This window comes from Balaenoptera acutorostrata, chromosome 17 (genome assembly GCF_949987535.1).
Source record: "Balaenoptera acutorostrata chromosome 17, mBalAcu1.1, whole genome shotgun sequence".
Taxonomy (NCBI): domain Eukaryota; kingdom Metazoa; phylum Chordata; class Mammalia; order Artiodactyla; family Balaenopteridae; genus Balaenoptera; species Balaenoptera acutorostrata.
This window is the reverse complement of record NC_080080.1, coordinates 422,653-440,548: the sequence shown is the minus strand read 5'-3', so window position 1 is coordinate 440,548 and position 17,896 is coordinate 422,653. Positions and strand designations below refer to the sequence as shown.

The window sequence follows — 17,896 nt, the reverse complement described above, 5'->3', positions numbered from 1 at the left end:
ACAGCAGTGAAGACGAGAGGCCACACCCCTGTCCTCCTGGCAAGGCAGGCAAAAAATCAGTGAGGACAGCCATCTGTATTCAGCCAGGGTATGGAGCCCAGCATTTGTTCCACTGGGGACAATGGGAACGAGGTGATTCGGGACACTGAGGTACATTGTAGCAGAAGAGAAGGAAGGAGGCACAGGCCTGCCTGGGCCCAGGGATACCCAAACGAGCAGGCACCATTGGGAGGAGGAGCCATGTGAGAGGGGGAGGGATCATGTGGGAGGGGAGGGGCCCCGTGGGAGAGGGAGGGGCCACGTGGGAGGAGAAGGGGCTGACAGGAGAGCCGCTAGGTGGGACCAGACTTCAAGGAGAAAACTTCCTGAGGCATCAGTGTGAAGGTGGGGTCCTAGTATGTGTGGGGTAGGGGACACGAGGCCCAGGGCATCCACTGCAGAATGGCTAGGCCACAGGAGCACTGGGGCCAGACCCCTCTCCCCGACCCCAAGGGTGTGAGCTTCGCCGAGGTTAGCACGTGGCTGGCTGGTGGATCTGCCCTTGAAGAAGTTATGCGGAGTGGGAGCAGGGGCTGGTGGAACCGCGGAAAGGGGGCTGTGACGGCCAGAGGAGAGAACCTGAGCGAGTGGGTGCTACCTGTCAGGGTGACGGGGAAGCAGGCGAGGGGAGGGAAGAGAAGATTTGGCATCAGCTGGGAGGGCCATTGAGCAGAGAGGACGGGTCCTGCCCTCCCAGAGGGCGGCAGGAGAGGAGGGGCGGGAGAGGCTGTCAGGGCAGTGAGGGAGGCAGAAGCTTTCTCCGCGGGCCTTGCCTCCCCTGTGTTCACTGTTCACGGCGTGGTTACTGAGTGTCCACCTCCCCGGCCGCCCACCCGCACACAGCAGGTGCTCGCATCAGTGGCTTAGATCCAGGTGAACAGCAGGCATTGCATGGATAGGGAGCTCTATTAGCTTGTGAGTTATGACCTCATTTTGCAGCAAGGAAAATGAGGCTTGAGCAGTTAGAGAGGTTCACCCTAATCCGTGGCACGGAAGTGCTGGGCCGGACTGGCCGTCCCCCACCCCTCCCCAGGTCCAGCTCCAGCCCTCGGCGCTGACCTCCTAGTGTGGTCCCTTCTCTCTCTCAGCTTCCGCCCGTTCTGTGAGCTCCTGGGCAACAGGTGAGCTGACCTCCCCGAGCCTCAGCTTCTATCAGGGGGTCGAAAAGACACCAGCGGCAGGAACCGATGGCGTGCCTGCCGGAGGGACTCACCGCGGTCCTCAGCCTTCACGAGGGCCGGTCCTTGCCCTAAAGCTAGGTCGCCGGGGGCCGCCAGGGGGTGCTGCTCGGCCGCGGCCGCGGGCCCGCTCGGGGCGTGGCCTCCGGTTCCCGCCCACTGGGGCGGTGCGCGCGTGCGCACTGCGCCCCGCCCGCAGGGACTGCTGGGCCGGCGACACGAGCGTGCGGCGAGCGGGAGTGGAGTTTCGGTCCCGAAGATGTGGAGACCTGTGAGCCCCCTGCGCGCCCGCGCCCCTCCCGCGGCCCGGCCGGGACCCGCAGGGCCCCGAGACCCTGCCCCCAGAGATCCTCTCGCCCTGCAGGGACCCTCAGGGCTCTAGAAGGAGCCCGTCACAGCGCTCAGGCGCCCTGTCCTTCGGGCCCCCACTTCAGCCCCCAGGCCCTGTGGGGAGATGCCGGGAGCCACTTAGGGGCCCACTGGAGAGGCTGCCTTCCCGACGCACCCCACAGCCTCCCTTCTCCTCAGAAGCACGTTCTCCGTGGTGGAGCCTTGTCTCAGAGGCGGCCTCTCCAAAGCCTCTCCATCCCCGCGAGGGATGACCCTCTAGTCCCCTCACGGGCGCCCCTCCCCAGGGAGACACTCTGTCCCGAGGCGACTGCCCAGCGCCTGACCCCTCCTCCCGCCCCGTGTCTCCCTTAGACTCGTCGCTGCTGCAGATTCTGCCAGAATCCCAGACCGGATCCCCCGTCTTTCCTTTTACCTGCTCCCTTGGGCACCCTTTTCGCCTGGTCACCAACCCCCCCGCCCTGGGTCATCCTGGGCTGACAGCTGCCCCCCTGCTTCTGGGGAGACAGAGGACTTTGGGGGCTGGGAGGGGCGGCAGGTGGGCTGACAGCTGCCCCAGCCCGGCGCAGAGCCACCTCTCCTCCCACCCTGTCTCCGAAAGCCCCTCCTCTCAGGCCTTCCTAGGCTTCTGCCTGGCCCTGGGCTGCCCTCCCAACTCACGCTTCTTTTGATCCTGAACGTGGCAGCTGACTTTCCAGTCTTTTTCCTGGTCGGGCCTCCCCGTTTTATTGCGTCTCTGCAGTTTGGCTTAGCACCTTTCAAACCGGCTGTCATAGTCACTGACCCAGGTCTCAGCCACTCCCTCCCCAGGAATCTAGCCCTTTTCTCCTGCGGTTGGTTTACAGCTGAAGAGACTGAGGGGGGCTCATCAGCGTTTTCAAATTGGAATTTTCTGTAGACGTTGTCTTTTTCTAATAAGCCTAGCCTTGTGGGTTTAGGTATTAATACAGATAAACGTCCATTGCCTTTTGTGGCTTGCAGTGAACGGCTCCGTCACATAGGGGTGTTTTATGGGCTGAGATGGTGAAGCAGTCTGAGGGTCAGGCAGAGAGACACTGAGTTGGTCTTTTATAGTTTATTTATTTATCTTTGTATAGTTTATAAAGCTGCTTCACACAGTCAGGTCACTCAGTCCTCCAGGCAGCTTTAGCCCCTGATGAGGTGCTCATGACCAGTAAGTGGAGCGGGGCCCAGTAGCCTTCGAAGTCCTGACTGGTGTTGAGAGGGTCACAGACCCTTGGAAAAGAAAAGGACGGGGCATTCATGGTCATCTCCACCACCTCTTCTGGGCCCAGATTGCCAGTCTCTCTCTTCCTAACCATGAGAACGTTTCTGTGCTTTGGTTTCCTCTCCTGGTATGAGCGTAGGGCTGTTGACCTCACCATTAAACTGGCCAGGTTCTTGTCACCTCTTTGTAGTTTCTCTGTTTCAGGCCTCAGGAGACTCAGCAGTTGCTTCTTACTGCTGGGGGCCGGTTTATCCTGCAGTGACCTTTCACCTTCCTTCTAATCGGCTGTGTCTAATCAATAGGGTGTTAGAAAAACAGGCAGCTCGGCTTGTGCCTAAAACACGAGCGCTGTGTTAGAGTGCACACAAAGTCTGTGAGGGTTGTAGTATCCACCTGAGTGTTACTGCTCAAGCTCTTTTTGCTGCTTTGCAGATTGTTAGCTGAGCTCCAGATGAGCGCTCTGTTTCTGCTGACAGGCCGTGCAGGCACTCTGAAGGAAGCACTAGAGGCTGCGGTAGAGGAGGCCCATCTCGTCCTGTCCCAGCTGGGAGGCTTTTGGAGTGAGAGGGGTGCTGGGACAACCAGTGTAAGCCAGGACCGCCCCAGGAAAGCCGCGTGCGTGGTCATCCTGGTGAGAAGGCACGGTGTGCAGGAGCGTGTCCTGGGGACCCAAAGCCCTCTCTATACATGTTTCCTGCTGCGCTCTGGTGCCTGAGCTCTGGGTGTGGTTTGGGTTACATGGGATGTGGTGGAAATTGTGCCGGACTGGTTCTTGGAAGGTCTGGCTGCGGGCTCTGCCCCACGTTTATAGCTACATGACCTCGTTGGGCTTCAGGGATGTCTCCTATGTGATGGGGACATTCGGGGAGTCGCTGGGCATCCCAGCTGGAATGAGCCAGGCACACTGGGGGCTCTGGGGGCGCTCTGGCGTCGTCAGCAGGAGGCCTCATCCTTGGAGGCCGGCCCAGGGCCAGGCTGCGGTCGGGGCTGGGGCTGTCTCTCGCCTGACCGTGGCCTTCGCCCTGTTGCTCAGTGACATCCTCGCTTGGGCCATGTGGGGTTCTGGCTCATTCACCGTTTATCTTAATTCAGCGAGCATTCATGGAGTTTCTGCTTTATCTTAGAAAGCACAGGGCTAGTCGGAGCACAGACATGATTGGTGGGCCCTTGTCAGGCTGGTGGGGAGAGAGACGGCCAACTACCAGGCACAGTCCTGCGTGATAAGGACAGTGGGAGAGGGATGGGGGGGGTGGTAACCGTGGTGAATCAGGGTGGGGGAAGGGCCTTCTAGGCAGAAGGGCAGCCTGGAGAGCAGGCCTGGGCCAGGCTCTGCGCGGCTATCCGAGGTCTGCCAGAGGGATGTTTATCCCAGGAGAGGGAGTGAGGAGTCAGCGCTGGGAATGATGAGCTGCAGCCAGAGCTCCTGCTGCACTGCTGGCTCCTCAGAGAACAACAGAAAACTGTTACGGGGACTGTGGTGAGGGGCGGTTACTTCTCTGGCCGTGCCCCCTCTGCTTCGGCCGTGTGTGCGGAGGCTGTGGGCTCTGGTCCTCAGCTTCCCTCCCAGAGCCCCTGCTGGTGGGGGACAGCGGTTAGGGGGCTGCGGGCGCAGCTGGGGCCTCGTGCCTTGAATGATTCAGGTTCAGCATCCTCTCGTAAAAGAACTGTATGTTTTAATGTGATCATGATGTGTAAACTTATCTGTCAGCTAGGTGACTTGACTTTCCTCACCAGACCCTTCCTACTAATGGCTCAGGGGACAGTGGGCTCCGCCCTGTGGCTGTCAGGACCTGCCACCTGGGGAAGGAAAGGGTGACGACTGGGGAAGCGGTTTGACTTGGGCTCCACCCCCAGATTCGCCAGGCGTTTCTGCTGTGGACCATGTGAGGAAATATGTGTGAAACTCCCACCGTCAGAAATGCCCACCTTTTGTTGAACACCTGTTAGGTGCCAGACCCTGAGCAAGGTACTTTATTTCTACCATGTTTCACCTTTACAGCCTGGCAAGGTGTCAGCGGGGAGTCGCCCCCAGGCAGAGGGTAAAGGTTGGTGAGGCGGGCAGGCTGGGCCTGTGTTGCTGCAGCGCAGCGCTCGGCCCTCGTGGGCTCTGCCCCGCTGCGCGGCACCCCGTCAGCACGAGGGAGCTGAGTTATGTGCCGTCTGTACGCCGTTCTGTGCCATTCCACTGGGGTCGCCAGAAAGCCGGCTGGGGCTGCGCACACTTCTCCTCTGGGCTGTCCTCATCGTGTGCCCCTCAGGGTCTCCCTGATGGACTCTGGTCCTTCCCCAGGGGGCAGGGCTTGGAGGATGAGCCCTCTCTCAGGGGCGCTCTCCTTGCCCGCAGTCTTCTGCTGCTTCTAAGTCAGACATACGCAGACCATGCGTGCGGGGCCTCTGGGGGAGGAGGTGTGGTGCTGGGTTCAGCCGCGGGCTTGGAGCAGCTGTGCCGGGCTCTGGGTGTGGCAGCCCCTGCCAGCCCTCGCCTCAGTGTTGGCGCCCGCAGCCTCTTGACTCTGCCCCTCCAGGTCGTTGGCACGTTGGCTAGAATAACTCATGGATCTGTCCTTTCTTTCCTTCTGAATGTTAACATCTCAGGATAATCATTATCAGTCAGCTTTGGCCATTTTCCTTCCCTGTTTCAGGGTGCAGTCCCCATGGGACTTTGCAGCGAGGCCCACTCTGGTGCCCGGCCGCCCCGGTAGCTGAGCGTTTCTTCATATCTGTATATAATCCACTCCAAGCTTTTCATAAGTTGGTCCCTGACTCATGATGGTTTGACTTACGATTTTTCAACTTTATGATGCTGCAAAAGTGATACACATTCAGGAGAAACCATGCTTCGAGTTTTGAATGTTGATCTTTTCCTGGACCAGCGATGCAGGGCGGACACTCTCTCCTGATGCTGGGCCGCGCCCCAGCAGCCCCGAGGTCACGGGGGTGCACAGCCTGTCAGGGTGCCCTGACAGCCGTTCTGTATTCGCTTTCAATCAATTACATGAGATAATCCACATTTTAGTATAAAACAGGCTTTGTGCTAGATGGTTTCGCCCACTTGTAGGCTAATGTGAGTGTTGTGAGCACGTTTCAGGAAAGCCAGGCTAAGCTGTGACCTTCGGTAGGTTCAGTGTATTAAATGCATTTTCGACTTATGATATTCTCAACTTACAATGGGTTTAACCCTAACCCTAACCCCATCGTAAGTCGAGGAGGATCTGTAGTCTCTCTTCTGGGCTAAACAAACCCTTTTTTCCTTCTGAAAAAGCAGGGGGCAGCTGACGATCTTTCAATATAAATAGTTTAGTTCAGCCCAGCAAATACGTCCTTCTTGTTAGGTGGGGTGGTCTGCAGAGCAAGGGGGGCAGGGTTGTTGGGAGGAGGGTTAGGGCATTGGGGACCAGCGGGCAGCTTAGTGCAGTGAGGAGGGCCTGGCGGCAGGTAGCCTCAGCGTGTGCCTCCGCCTGCCCTGCACGCTGGGCTGGGCGTTGCTCGAGGGCTTTGCAGGTGTGTCAGCTCACTCACCCTCACTTCAGCAGTACAGCAGTCCCCACCTTACAGACAGGGAAACCGAGGCACGGAGGGAAGGCACTTACCCACGCCGCATGGCTGGTAAGTGCTGGAGCCCAGATTCCAACTCCAGCCCCGGAAGTCTGGCTCCAGGTTCTACTTGAGTCTCTGGGGCGGGGCCTTCCAGTGCCTGGTGTTGAGTGGTGTCCCTGGCCTGTACCCCCTCAATGCCAGGAGCACCCCTCCCCCGAATTGTGACGACTAGGAGTGTCTCCAGACAGGGCCGGGTCTGCCTGTCCTGCACCAGCTACCTCGCCTTCCCCATGCCGCCTTCCTGACTGGACTCTGAGAGTATAGCAGACGCATTGCACCTTTGGCCATGAAAACATTTACACATGGGACAAGCTGACAGCGTGGTCCCAGAGAGTTCATTACCCAGATGCCACCACCTAGATCGACCCATTATTAACATCTTGCCCTAGTGGATCTATTTCTATTTGAAAATATATATTTTGTTGTCATTAGATCATTTGAAAGTAAGTCACAGACATTTTGACACATGATCTCTGAATACTTCAGTGTGCATCCCCTAAACAAGGATATTATGTAACCACAGTAACCGTCATGCCTAAAAATCCTAATTTTTGTGCTCCCTGGTGTCTGGGGTCCCTCAGATGTTTCATAGGTGCTTTCTTTAAGATTGAGGTTTAGTCAGGGTTCATGCTTTGCACTTGGTGCAAAGTCCTCCCACGTTTTTTCTCGTGACTTTTTTTTCTACCTTCTAAGGAAAAATTGCAAATATTTACAGAAGTAGAGAGAACTGATAAATGACGGTGCCGGGCACCAGTAGTTCTCAAGGCGTGGATGCTAATGGCTTTCTGGAGAGAGACACCCCACGCTCGGGAATTCTCAGGGTCACTGATAACGAACGAGAAGCCCCAAGGCTGGCAGTTGCTGGCTGTTGTCATTTCTTATTCCGTGGGCTTGTAATCTCGCTGAGAAGACCAGAATCGCAGCAGAACGCTCGCTGGCCAGAGGAGCAGGCAGCTGGTGTGCGGGGTGTCCCGGCTTCGCCTCGCCGTCTTGCACGCCGGCCCTGGACCTACCCCACCCCCCACCGCCGCCCCCAGGCCACAGCTCCGCCTCGGGCTCCAGCCCCCCCTTGGTGGGTATGTGGCCCGGCCTCCTCCCAGGCTGACCACTCCAGCGCACGCCCCCTCCCTGCATGAAAACCCTGGGATCCCCCCCCGCCCCCGCTACAGCTCACTTTGCTGCCCACCCTCTTCTATCTGGGCGCCCCTCCCCACCTCTGACATGGGCCTGTCTCCTCCCCAGCAACGCCCTTACTCTCCTGGCTCCCTCTGCCCCAGCGTCCGGGTGGAGACCCACTTGCTGCCAGGCCGCGGGATCCCCGACGCCCTCTCACCTGGTGTGGCCCCCGTGTGCGGTGCGCGGGCCCCCCACCACTGGGGTCTGGCCTGGGACACAGCCAGGGCTGTGGGCTCCAAGAGTGGGGCCGGGCGGGCCTGCTGGAGACGGGGCCAGAGCCGGAGGAGGGCAGCAGGGGTGCGGGCAGGAGGGCTCTGGCTGTGGTCCTCGGTCGCACGTGGCCCCTCACAGGCAGGGTGTGTTTGGTGGGCGTGTGCGGTCGCAGACGCGGACTCGGGTGAGGGGCACAGGGAGAGGTCTGCACACCTCGCAGAGAGCAGGCGGGGCTGCCTGCGGGGGAGGCCCGGTGTGCGGGCGGGCGGGCCTCCCCTCCTCCCACGCCTGCTGGCACCACAAACCCTTGTCATCCGTGTCATCCGTGAGGTGGGAGGTGACGGGGGCCCCGCCTGCAGCCACCGTGTGTGCCACGCCCCAGGCCAGGTCGGGTCGCGCGGGCCAGGTAGGGGGGCGGCGGGGTGGACAGCGGGCTGGGCCGCCCTCTGGCACAGAAAGCCTGGGGCTCTGCATGCCCGAGTCTGCCCGCCACTGCCTCTCTTGCCTTTGCGGGGTTTTCCTTGAGGATCTGCACTTGCTGTGTGTGGCCTTGTGGAGTGGAACTTTCTGTCCTGTTCTCCTCTTGGGACGGTAGGTCATGGACCTTTTCCTTTGACTTTTGTGTTGTTTTGCATCCTTGAAATTGTCTTCAGGGCTGTGTGCTTTGGCCAGAAAGTGGTTGGAAAGTCAGTTCTCTATTTGGCCCATAATAATAATAATAATGTTCATAATAATAGTGTTAACATCTGTGTTGTGGGCTATGACTTACTTTGCACAATCTTTTTTTTCCCTAAAAACTGAGAATTTAGAGTTGGGGCATCTGTGGTTGAGGAGCTCTTTAAGGTCTTATTCAAATAAGATTGGGAGACCAAGGCTGCCAGTGAGCGTAGGAGAGCCACGATGTTTCTTCCGTGGCCCCTGAGACAGGGCAGCATGTTGGCCTGTGTCCCTGGCACTTTGCTTCCCTACCTGTCCCTCGGCTGTGGCACCTCCAGCCTTCGCCTCCCTCCTCCAGGCAGACGCTTTCCAGGTCTGACCGCTGGGGGCTCAGCAAGCACAGGTTCCTTGTGCCCTCGCTTGCCTTCGGAGCAGGCACCACCCCAAGGCCCTCTGCCTCCTTTCCGATCGTGTGGTGAAGCATTCTCGACCCTTCCTTGGGAGGCCGCTGGTCTCAGCAGCGGGAAATAGGAAACGAGGGCTCTCAGGGCCCAGCAGAGTGTTAGGGGCAGGGACCGAGGGGCATTGCCAGTGGCCTGTGGAGGGGCTTCCGAGGGGGACGCCCCGTGTGCAGATGCACGTAGCCTTCCCTTCCCTCGCGTGGTACTTGGCCCTCAGCCTTGCTCTTAACCCGGCGGAGTCTCTGCCTCCCCGTGTCAGACACGCGAGGGCCCAGGAAGCACCAGCGCGCTTCAGTGACGTGTCGGGGAGTGTGGGGAGCTCCTGCCTGTGTAAGGCTGGGGCGCACGTTCCCATGTCAGGGGGCGTGGGGAGCCCCTGCCTGTGTAAGGCCGGGGGGCGCGTTCCCATGTCGGGGGGCGTGGGGAGCCCCTGCCTGTGTAAGGCCGGGGGGCGCGTTCCCGCCGCCAACCCCGTGCCCCCTGCTCACTTCGCAGCCCCAGCTCTGCCGCTTCCACTTGGCCCTGCTGCAGGGCAGGCCGAAGCCCTGGCCATCCCCCACTGCCTTCTTCAGGAGAAACCTCGGGGCACCGCCTGCAAGGTGGTGAGTTGGCCACGGGCACCCTCCAGGGCACGTGCCCCTCGTCAGGCAGGGGCGGCCTCCGCTGGGGGACCGTGCCTTCTCTGTACGCCGCCCGCAAGACGGGACGCGCCTGCTCCCATGGGCGGTGCACCGGCTGCCCCGCCGCCAGGGTCCTGGCCTGGGACTCGGCCGGGGCTGTGGGCTCAGAGAGTGGGGGAGGGCGGGCCAGAGCAAGAGCGGGGAGCAAGGGGTTGGAGGGCCGAGTGGGCAGTGGGCAGGATGGAGCCCGCTTGGAGCCCTGGGGTCTGGGGGTCTGTGGGGCTCAGGCGAGGTGACTCGGACCCGGAGGTCACAGAGCACTGCGGTGACCACACAGGCGTCCGGAGTCGGTGCTGCCTGCCGAGGTCCTGGTGAGGCTGCAGCGGCCGTGGGCTGGGCCTGGAGAGCCAAGGCCGGAGGGGCCGGGGCAGACGGGAAGTAACCCAGGCCATGCGCCTGTCGTCTTCCAGGCCCTCGAGACCGCAGCCCCTGTGGAAGAAGGCACTCTCCGCCACAGTGCTGGGGGTGCCCCTGCTCTTCGGGGCGAGGTACCTCACGGCTGAGCCACAGGAGAGGAGGCGGATGCGGCTTGTGGTGGACGGCGTCGGGCGCTTCAGCAGGTAGGGGGCCGGCAAGGGGGCGGCTTCTCCCCGCTGCGTCCCATCCTCAGGCGTGCGGGGCCTTGTGCGGGGGCTGGGAGGGGCAGCAGGGTTTTGCTGGGAACTCTGAAGCTGCCTTCCAGGGATCTCTTGTGCTGCCCGGTGGGGCAGCCGAGCGCCGCGGGGCCCACGCCATCCACGCTGGGCACGGCCTCCACAGACCCCACCTCAGGCCTCTGCCTCATCTCCCTTCGGGCCGCCCCAGCACTCCCAAGGAGAGTTGGCATCCAGACGGAGAGTTTGGGGCTCACGGGGGAGGACTGCCTCTCGCCTCCACTCCCAGTGTCCTGGACTAGCGACGGGCCTTGTTGGTCATTGGCGTCCAGGGCGCCTTAAGCTGCAGGGTCTCTCGTACTCCTGTATCTCCCGGGGCAGGTTTCTGGGGGTGTGGGGCGGTCTTCCCATTGGAGCAGCTTGGACAGGCATTCCTGCTCCAGTCAGATCCAGGAATTCCTACAGCCACAGGGTCTTGAGAGCCAGCTCTTGGCATTGAGTGAAACTTCAGCTTACCCAAACCCATGGTTGGACTGGGGGTGCACGATTGCCTGGGGAGGGGCCTCACATGAGACCTTGGTTGAGGAGGCCGCTGCAGGTGTCCTGCTCTGCCAGCTCTGAGCTCCTGCTGCCCTTTGGGAGCCTGGGTCGGTTTCCCAGGGCAGGCTCAGGATGTCAAGGACTTGGGGCCCTTGGCCGAAGCTTTGTTGAAATTTACCCCAGTGGCAGCCATAGGTGGGCAGATGGCCAAACGCTTTACCTCATTCCATCTTCAGGAAGAAACAAGGCGCTCTGTCCTCAGCTCGCTGGCAGCGGCTGCACCCACGCCATCTTCCAGGGTGGTTGTTTGATGGGTTTGCCTGGAGCTCCTAGTTGCCCTCCTGGGCAGGTTCTAGGCAGTGGCCTCTGTGTTCTGCAGGGTTTCCCAGTCTCCACAGCCTACAGATTGATGAGGGCAGAGCCTGGGGTTGGCTCTCCTGTGGCTTTCCACCATGAGGGACCGCACAGGAGCGGAGGGGACTGTCCCCAAGCAGCCTGGCTCTGAAGATCACACTGAGCAGGTCTGGGCCATCTCACCTGCTGCTGCATACACGCTGCTGTTTCCCAGCATTAGATACCCCGTGGCAGACTCGATATACCCCTGCCTTCTCCACTTCCCTCCTGAAAAGGGTATTTTCACAGCTTGCTTTCAGAGACTGAGCTAGAACTATTTTCCCAACAATCTGTGTGATCTCGTCAGCTCTCAGCCCTAACAGTTGCCAGGACAGGCAGGCCTGACGGAGCATCCCTGGCTGGGCGCAGGGTGACCACGGGGCCTCTGGAGACCTCGGGGCCCACAGCGCGTCCTGGGTAACAGGGCAACGTACGTGCAGGAGCCCAAGGAAGGAGCGTGGGTGGTGAGTAATTCAGGACCAGCTCGCCCGAGGGCAGCGGGGCTCATCCTGCTGTGGGAGGGGAGACCAGAACGTACCGCATGCGCCCAGGCTCACTCGCAGGGGCTGGGGTGGTGGAGGGTGGCATCGGGGTCCATTTCTGCCCCCACCACTTACTTAATTTTAACTTTTAAAAATCCTGTGGGCTTTTGACACAATTTCAAATGTCCAAAGAAGTTGGACTGATAACATAAAAGAACTTTTTTCTTTTTGAAACATGGACAAATAAGTTGTCAACATGCCCCATTACCCCGAAACCTTGAGTTATTTCCTAAACAAGGACATTCTCCTCCACAGCCGCCATCGGGAAACTGATACATTGTGACCCTCTAACCCTCAGACCCTGTGTTACCAGGTGCCCCAGTAACAACCTTTTCAGCACAAGGATCCCACCTGGGCCCATGTCTGGTCTCCAGCCTGGAAGAGTCCTCATTGTCTCCTCAGCTCTCATGGCTAAACTCGAGGTCAGGGCATGGCCCCCCAGACCCCCGCTTGCCCAGGGCATCTGACACCAGCTGCAGGTTCCAGCGTCCCCATGGGTTCCCTCACCTCAAACCACTGGCTACAAATTGGGGGGTCCCCACAGACTCCCTCAGTTTTGATAGTTCCCTAGGGCAACTCAGGAAATACTGTATTTATGATTATGGTGTTATTATAGCAGAAAGATAAAGTCGGAATCAGCAAAAGGAAGAGATGAGGTCTGGGAGGGTCCTAGCCTCAGAACTTCCATGTCCTCAGACACATCCCCCGCCTCTCATCCCCCTGTGACAGTACACGTGGGTCACCCCCAAGCTTTGGTGTCCAGAGTTTCATCTCATGGCCCTGCTTGATTGAAGACCCCGAACTCTAATCCCGTGGTTGTCCTTTCTGGCTGTCAGAGCCCCTCACTGGTGCGAACCGTCAAGGCTGTTATTGCGGCTCAGATGCTGCCATCGCTCAGGAAATCTCATGGGTTTAGAGGCACCTCCCAGGAGCTGGGTGACGTTAATTCTTCGTCACATGATGACCTTGACATATTTGTGGGCAGATAGGCCATAATACTGTACAACAGGGGTCAGCAAACTCTGGCCCTGTGCCAAATACAAGGGTCGGAGGCGCTGCCTGTTGTGTAAAGAGAGCTCCTGGGAGCGGCGGCCACGCCCCCCTCACCCTCCTGAGGCTGCCCCTAAGACCCAAAGTATTTATTGTCTAACGTTTCCAAGAAAAACTTGGCCGAGCCCTGATGTGGGTTTGTCTGATGTTTACTCCCAGTTTGTCCCATTGTTTCGCTCTTTGCTTCCCTTGTCCTTTGATGTGGGTGCCTGTGCCCCTCGCCCCTCCGTCGCTAGCTTAGCACCCCCGGTACTTCTTGGGTGAACTCATTCCTACCGGCTCAGCCGTCCCATCCACCCTGAGGGCTTGTGTTCTACCATAAGGGAAAACTCTGTCCTCCCACGTGTTCCTTCCTCTTGCTTGCATCAGTCTGGACGGGGACGTTTTACTCCAAGGGCTGCTCTCACTCAGCGTCAGTGCTGTGTTGTTGCTGAGACTGGGTTTGGCTCATAGGAGGAGCCCCTCCACCTGGCTTTTAGGACCCTTCTCTCACTTTTTTTATTTAATATTTAAAAAAATATTAAATATTTAATATTAAATATTAAATATTTATTTAGGCTGCACCGGGTCTTAGTTGCAGCACACAGGATCTTTAGGTGCGGCACACAGACTCTTAGCTGTGGCATGCACGCGGGATCTAGTTCCCTGACCAGGGATGGAACCCGGGCCCCCTGCATTGGGAGCGTGGAGTCTTAACCGCTGCAGCACCAGGGAAGTCCCCCTCACCCTTCTCTCTTTTTAAAAAAATTTATTTATTTTTGGCTGTGTTGGGTCTTCATTGCTGTGCGCGGGCTTTTCTATAGTTGCAGCAAGCGGGGGCTACTCTTCGTTGCGCTGTGCGGGCTTCTCATTGCGGTGGCTTCTCGTTGCGGAGCACAGGCTCTAGGCGCGTGGGTTCAGTAGTTGCAGCACGTGGGCTCAGTAGTTGTGGCTCGCGGGCTCTAGAGTGCCGGCTCAGTAGTTGTGGCACACGGGCTTAGTTGCTCCGCGGCATGTGGGATCTTCCCAGACCAGGGCTCGAACCCGTGTCCCCTGCATTGGCAGGCGGATTCTTAACCGCTGAGCCACCAGGGAAGCCCCTGACCCTTCTCTTTTAATCTCCAGCATCTGACTGTAAATTGTTTCAAACGTACAGCAGAGCTGGTGAGTCTGGCTTTTATCAATAGCATCTCGGAACCCTTCCAACGCCCTCCGTCCTTTGAGCATTTTACTCCTGCTGGCAGCACAGTCACTCCAGGCTCAGCCTTGGAAGCAGCCTGTCTCCCCATGGTTCTTCGGGATGGAGCAGGGGCTCAGGGGCCACGGTGAGGACGCCGGTGTGCTCGCCGCTCTGGGCTGTGTCTGCCCCAGGCTCCTCCATGGACAAGGGCTGCGGGCGTGCGCGCGTGTGTGGCTGTGAACACACACGCCCAGGGCCATATGTTTGCTTCTGTAGCCAGCCATCGACGGCAAACCCGCTGTTCCATTTCCCACACGGGTCATTCTGGTTTTCTCCCTTTCTGTGTCTGTAACTCCTTCTCCAACTGGGAGAAGTCCGGCTCCCCTTGTCCCTAATTTACTGACTTATTAGCTAGGCCACCCCGAGTATAGCCATCACCCCACCGCCCTCACCTGAACCCCTACCCTCACCCCTGTGCAGACCTCACATTAGCTTTTGGATGAATTATTCAGGAAGGAGGGCAGCTCCTCTTTGGGTCTCGGGGAGCTCAGAGAAATCCTGTCTCCTTGCTCACCCTGCCTCACAGACAGCCCTGTTTGCTTCCTGTGTCAGGCTGGGGTGGGTGGGACAGACCCGGTTCCTGGCACTCAGTCTGGGCTGACCTCATTGCTCTAAGACACCGGTCTCCACGGCTGCTGGGAGGGCAGGAAGCCTGTGCAGGATCTGGCAGCCTCTTCCTTCCCACCTTTTCATCCTGGCCCCTCGTGGCAGAGGGGCTGGAACAGGACATGCTGGGGCGGGCGGAGGCTCGGCCTGCACCAGGGCCCCGAGAAGCAGGAGCCCCACACCCTGCTCATGACGGTTTGAGGGGCTGGGGTCTGCGGCACTGGAGGCCTGGATTCTGGTCCTGGATCCTCCCCTCTCCAGACCCAGGGCTGCCTTGTCCATAGCCTGGGGCGTGGGAGTGAGCGAGGACCCCTGCGCACACCAGAAGGCCTGGGCCTGCGGGCCTGCCCGGGGCGTGCCCTCAGCCGGGAGAGCAGGCCCCAGCTCCGGCGTTTGAGCCCCAGGGGCTCGTGTCCACTCCAGTCGGGGTGCAGAGGAGACAGGACCAGTGGTGCAGGGGGCGCCTGAGTGAGGGCATGTCCGCAGACGGAGCAGCCATTGCAGCTGTGCGAGCTCGTGGATGGATTTTCATGTGTAGCAAGTGTTATCAAAGAATGAAAAGAGCACGCCTGCTTGTTAGGGCCCGAGGCCCCCGTTCCTGTCCCAGGCGCCCCCGGGTGCACGTTCAGGGGCTGAGGGGTGGTGTGGATGCAGGCTGCCCAGCCCACAGCCCAGCGGCTGAGACTGACCTGCTGGCCACGCAGTCCCGAGAGCCCAGCAGCCCTGCCAGGTGCTCACAGTGGTCCGGGGTGCTGGCAGGCATCTGAGGCGAGTGCCCGCTGGGGCTGAGGGCAGCCTCTGCCCACAGGTCTTTGAGGGTCGGCCTGCAGATCTCCCTGGACTACTGGTGGTGCACAAATGTCGTCCTGCGAGGGGTGGAGGAGGTTTGTTCCTGCGTCCTGGCCTGGCTGGGCCTGGCCTGTGGCCTGCGGGGATGGGGGTGCCCAGGTGGAGGTGCCCGCCCGCCCCCATCCCTTCCCTCTATACCTATGGTCAGAACAGCCCGGGGTACTTGGAGGTGATGTCTGCATGTCACCAGCGGGCGGCCGACGCCCTGGTGGCTGGGGCCATCAGCAACGGGGGCCTCTACGTGAAGCTGGGCCAGGGGCTGTGCTCCTTCAACCACCTGCTGCCCCCCGAGTACATCAAGACACTGCGGGTGCTGGAGGACCGGGCTCTCACGCAGGGCTTCCGGGAGGTGAGCCCTTCTCGCGGGAGCGCGGAGGCGGGGAGCGGCCGCACACTGCTCCAAGCCACGCCCCCACCCCGCCCCCCACCCCACCCCCCTGTCCTGCCAGGTGGACGAGCTGTTCCTCGAAGACTTCCGGGCCCTGCCCCACGAGCTCTTCCAGGAGTTTGACTACCAGCCCATCGCGGCGGCAAGCCTGGCCCAGGTGCACCGCGCCAGGCTGCACGACGGCACTGTGGTGGCCGTGAAGGTACGCGGGGCGCCGCGGGGCGCCGCGGGGGGCACCCGGGCGCCGGTGGCCAGTCCTCCCTGCAGCCTCCCGTGCAGGTGCAGTACATCGACCTGCGGGACCGCTTCGAGGGCGACATCTACACCCTGGAGCTCCTGCTGCAGCTCGTTGAGCTCATGCACCCCAGCTTCGGCTTCAGCTGGGTCCTCCAGGTACCCGTGGGGGCCCGAGGGGGCCGGGGGTGGGCCGCCTCCTGAGCTGGACCTCCAGCTGCCCATGTGGCCCCCAGGACCTGAAGGGGACCCTGGCCCAGGAGCTGGACTTTGAGAACGAGGGCCGCAATGCCGAGCGCTGTGCACGGGAGCTGCAGCACTTCCGCTATGTCGTGGTGCCACGCGTACACTGGGATGTGTCCAGCAAGGTGGGCTGGGTCCCTTCCTGGGCGGGGGTGTGCAGGCCTGCTGAGCTGAGGCGCCTGTCCTCTCCCAGCGCGTGCTGACGGCGGAATTCTGTGAGGGCTGCAAGGTCAACGACGTGGAGGCCATCAAGACCATGGGGCTGGCGGTGCGGGATGTGAGTGCCGTGTGCCCGGGGCGGGCGAGGGTACATGTGCCGTGGGCCCAGAACGATGGCCTGTGGCCTGTCCTCTCCCCAGATAGCGGAGAAACTGATCAAGGCCTTTGCCGAGCAGATATTTTACACAGGCTTCGTCCACTCTGACCCCCACCCTGGCAATGGTAGGAGAAGGCCTGAGGGGGTGGGAGTCGGGTCTGGGCTCAGGGTGGGGCGGTGTGAGACGGCACGCCCTGTCCCTAGTTCTGGTGCGGAAAGGCCCCGATGGGAAGGGACAGCTGGTGCTGCTGGACCATGGGCTGTACCAGTTCCTGGATGAGAAGTAAGCTGGGGGTGCGGGGGCTGGGTGGGCAACCCTGCCCCGCGGGCCGGCCTTCCCCCACCCCCCGCTCATTGCTGGGCCCCCCAGGGACCGGTCAGCCCTGTGCCAGCTGTGGCGGGCCATCATCCTGAGGGACGAGGCTGCCATGAAGGCGCACGCAGCTGCGCTCGGGGTGCAAGGTGAGGCCGGGGTGTGGGTGCGAGGCGGGGAGGGCGCACAGCCCTGGCTCAGGCCCCCCCAGACTACTTCCTGTTCTCCGAGGTGCTCATGCAGCGGCCTGTGCGCCTGCGGCAGCTGTGGCACTCGCGCCTGCTGAGCCGTGAGGAGGCGGCCTACATGCAGGACATGGCGCGGGAGCACTTCGAGGAGGTCATGGCCGTGCTCAAGGCCCTGCCACGGCCCATGCTGCTTGTGCTGCGCAACCTCAACACCGTGCGCGCCATCAACACCGCCCTGGGCGCCCCAGTGGACCGCTACTTCCTCATGGCCAAGAGGTGGGGCCCCGGGCCCCCCCACCCCAGCCCCGCGCAGCAGGAGGGGCGGGGCCGGGACCAGGAGGGGCGGGGCCAGGAGGCGGGGCTGACCGCCGGTCGGTGGTCTCCGTGCAGCGCAGTCCGGGGCTGGAGCCGCCTGGCGGGCGCCACGTGCCAGAACGTCTATGGCGCCAGCCTCCTGCGCCACATCAGGGTCATCTGGGAGTCGTTCAAGTTTGAAGTGGCCCTGAGGTGAGCAGGCGCGCGGGGTCCGAAGGGCGGGTAGCCAGGGCCCGCCCCCCACCAACCTGCAACGCCTTGACTCCCCCACCCCAGGATGGAGACCCTGTCGATGCGGATCACCGCCCTCCTGGTCCGAGTCCTGGTCCACCTGGGCCTCGTGCCCAAGACCAAGGGGCTGTACGAGTTCCTGGAGACCTAGGGCCCCCCGCACGAGGATCACAGAGCTCGCGCCACCGCAGGCTGACGGGCCGGCCAGGGCCAAGGCACAGATGCCTAAGAAAGACCTGGGGGCACTGGAGTGACTGTGGCCTGGAGTCGGGCCTGCAATGACCACACGCTCTTCTCAA

The 17,896-nt window shown here is 60.9% G+C and overlaps 1 protein-coding gene across 10 annotated transcripts; it reads left to right on the top strand.

The window, feature by feature from the left end:
- The first annotated feature begins 1,405 nt into the window (after nt 1-1,405).
- ADCK5 (aarF domain containing kinase 5) lies at nt 1,406-17,896 on the top strand. 10 transcript variants are annotated; one of them, XM_028169161.2, is made up of 15 exons: nt 1,406-1,488; nt 9,393-9,499; nt 9,988-10,137; nt 15,329-15,404; nt 15,518-15,718; nt 15,819-15,959; nt 16,037-16,150; nt 16,228-16,359; nt 16,428-16,511; nt 16,594-16,675; nt 16,755-16,833; nt 16,921-17,012; nt 17,075-17,327; nt 17,447-17,558; nt 17,643-17,896. In XM_028169161.2, exons 1-14 carry the CDS (start codon nt 1,477-1,479, stop codon nt 17,544-17,546), a joined length of 1,623 nt encoding a protein of 540 aa, XP_028024962.1. In that variant the 5' UTR covers nt 1,406-1,476; the 3' UTR covers nt 17,547-17,558; nt 17,643-17,896. The 10 variants fall into 10 exon arrangements, with proteins under 10 accessions (XP_028024962.1, XP_007166894.2, XP_057387929.1 ...); XM_007166832.2 differs by having other exon boundaries at nt 17,442-17,558; XM_057531946.1 differs by having other exon boundaries at nt 17,075-17,558.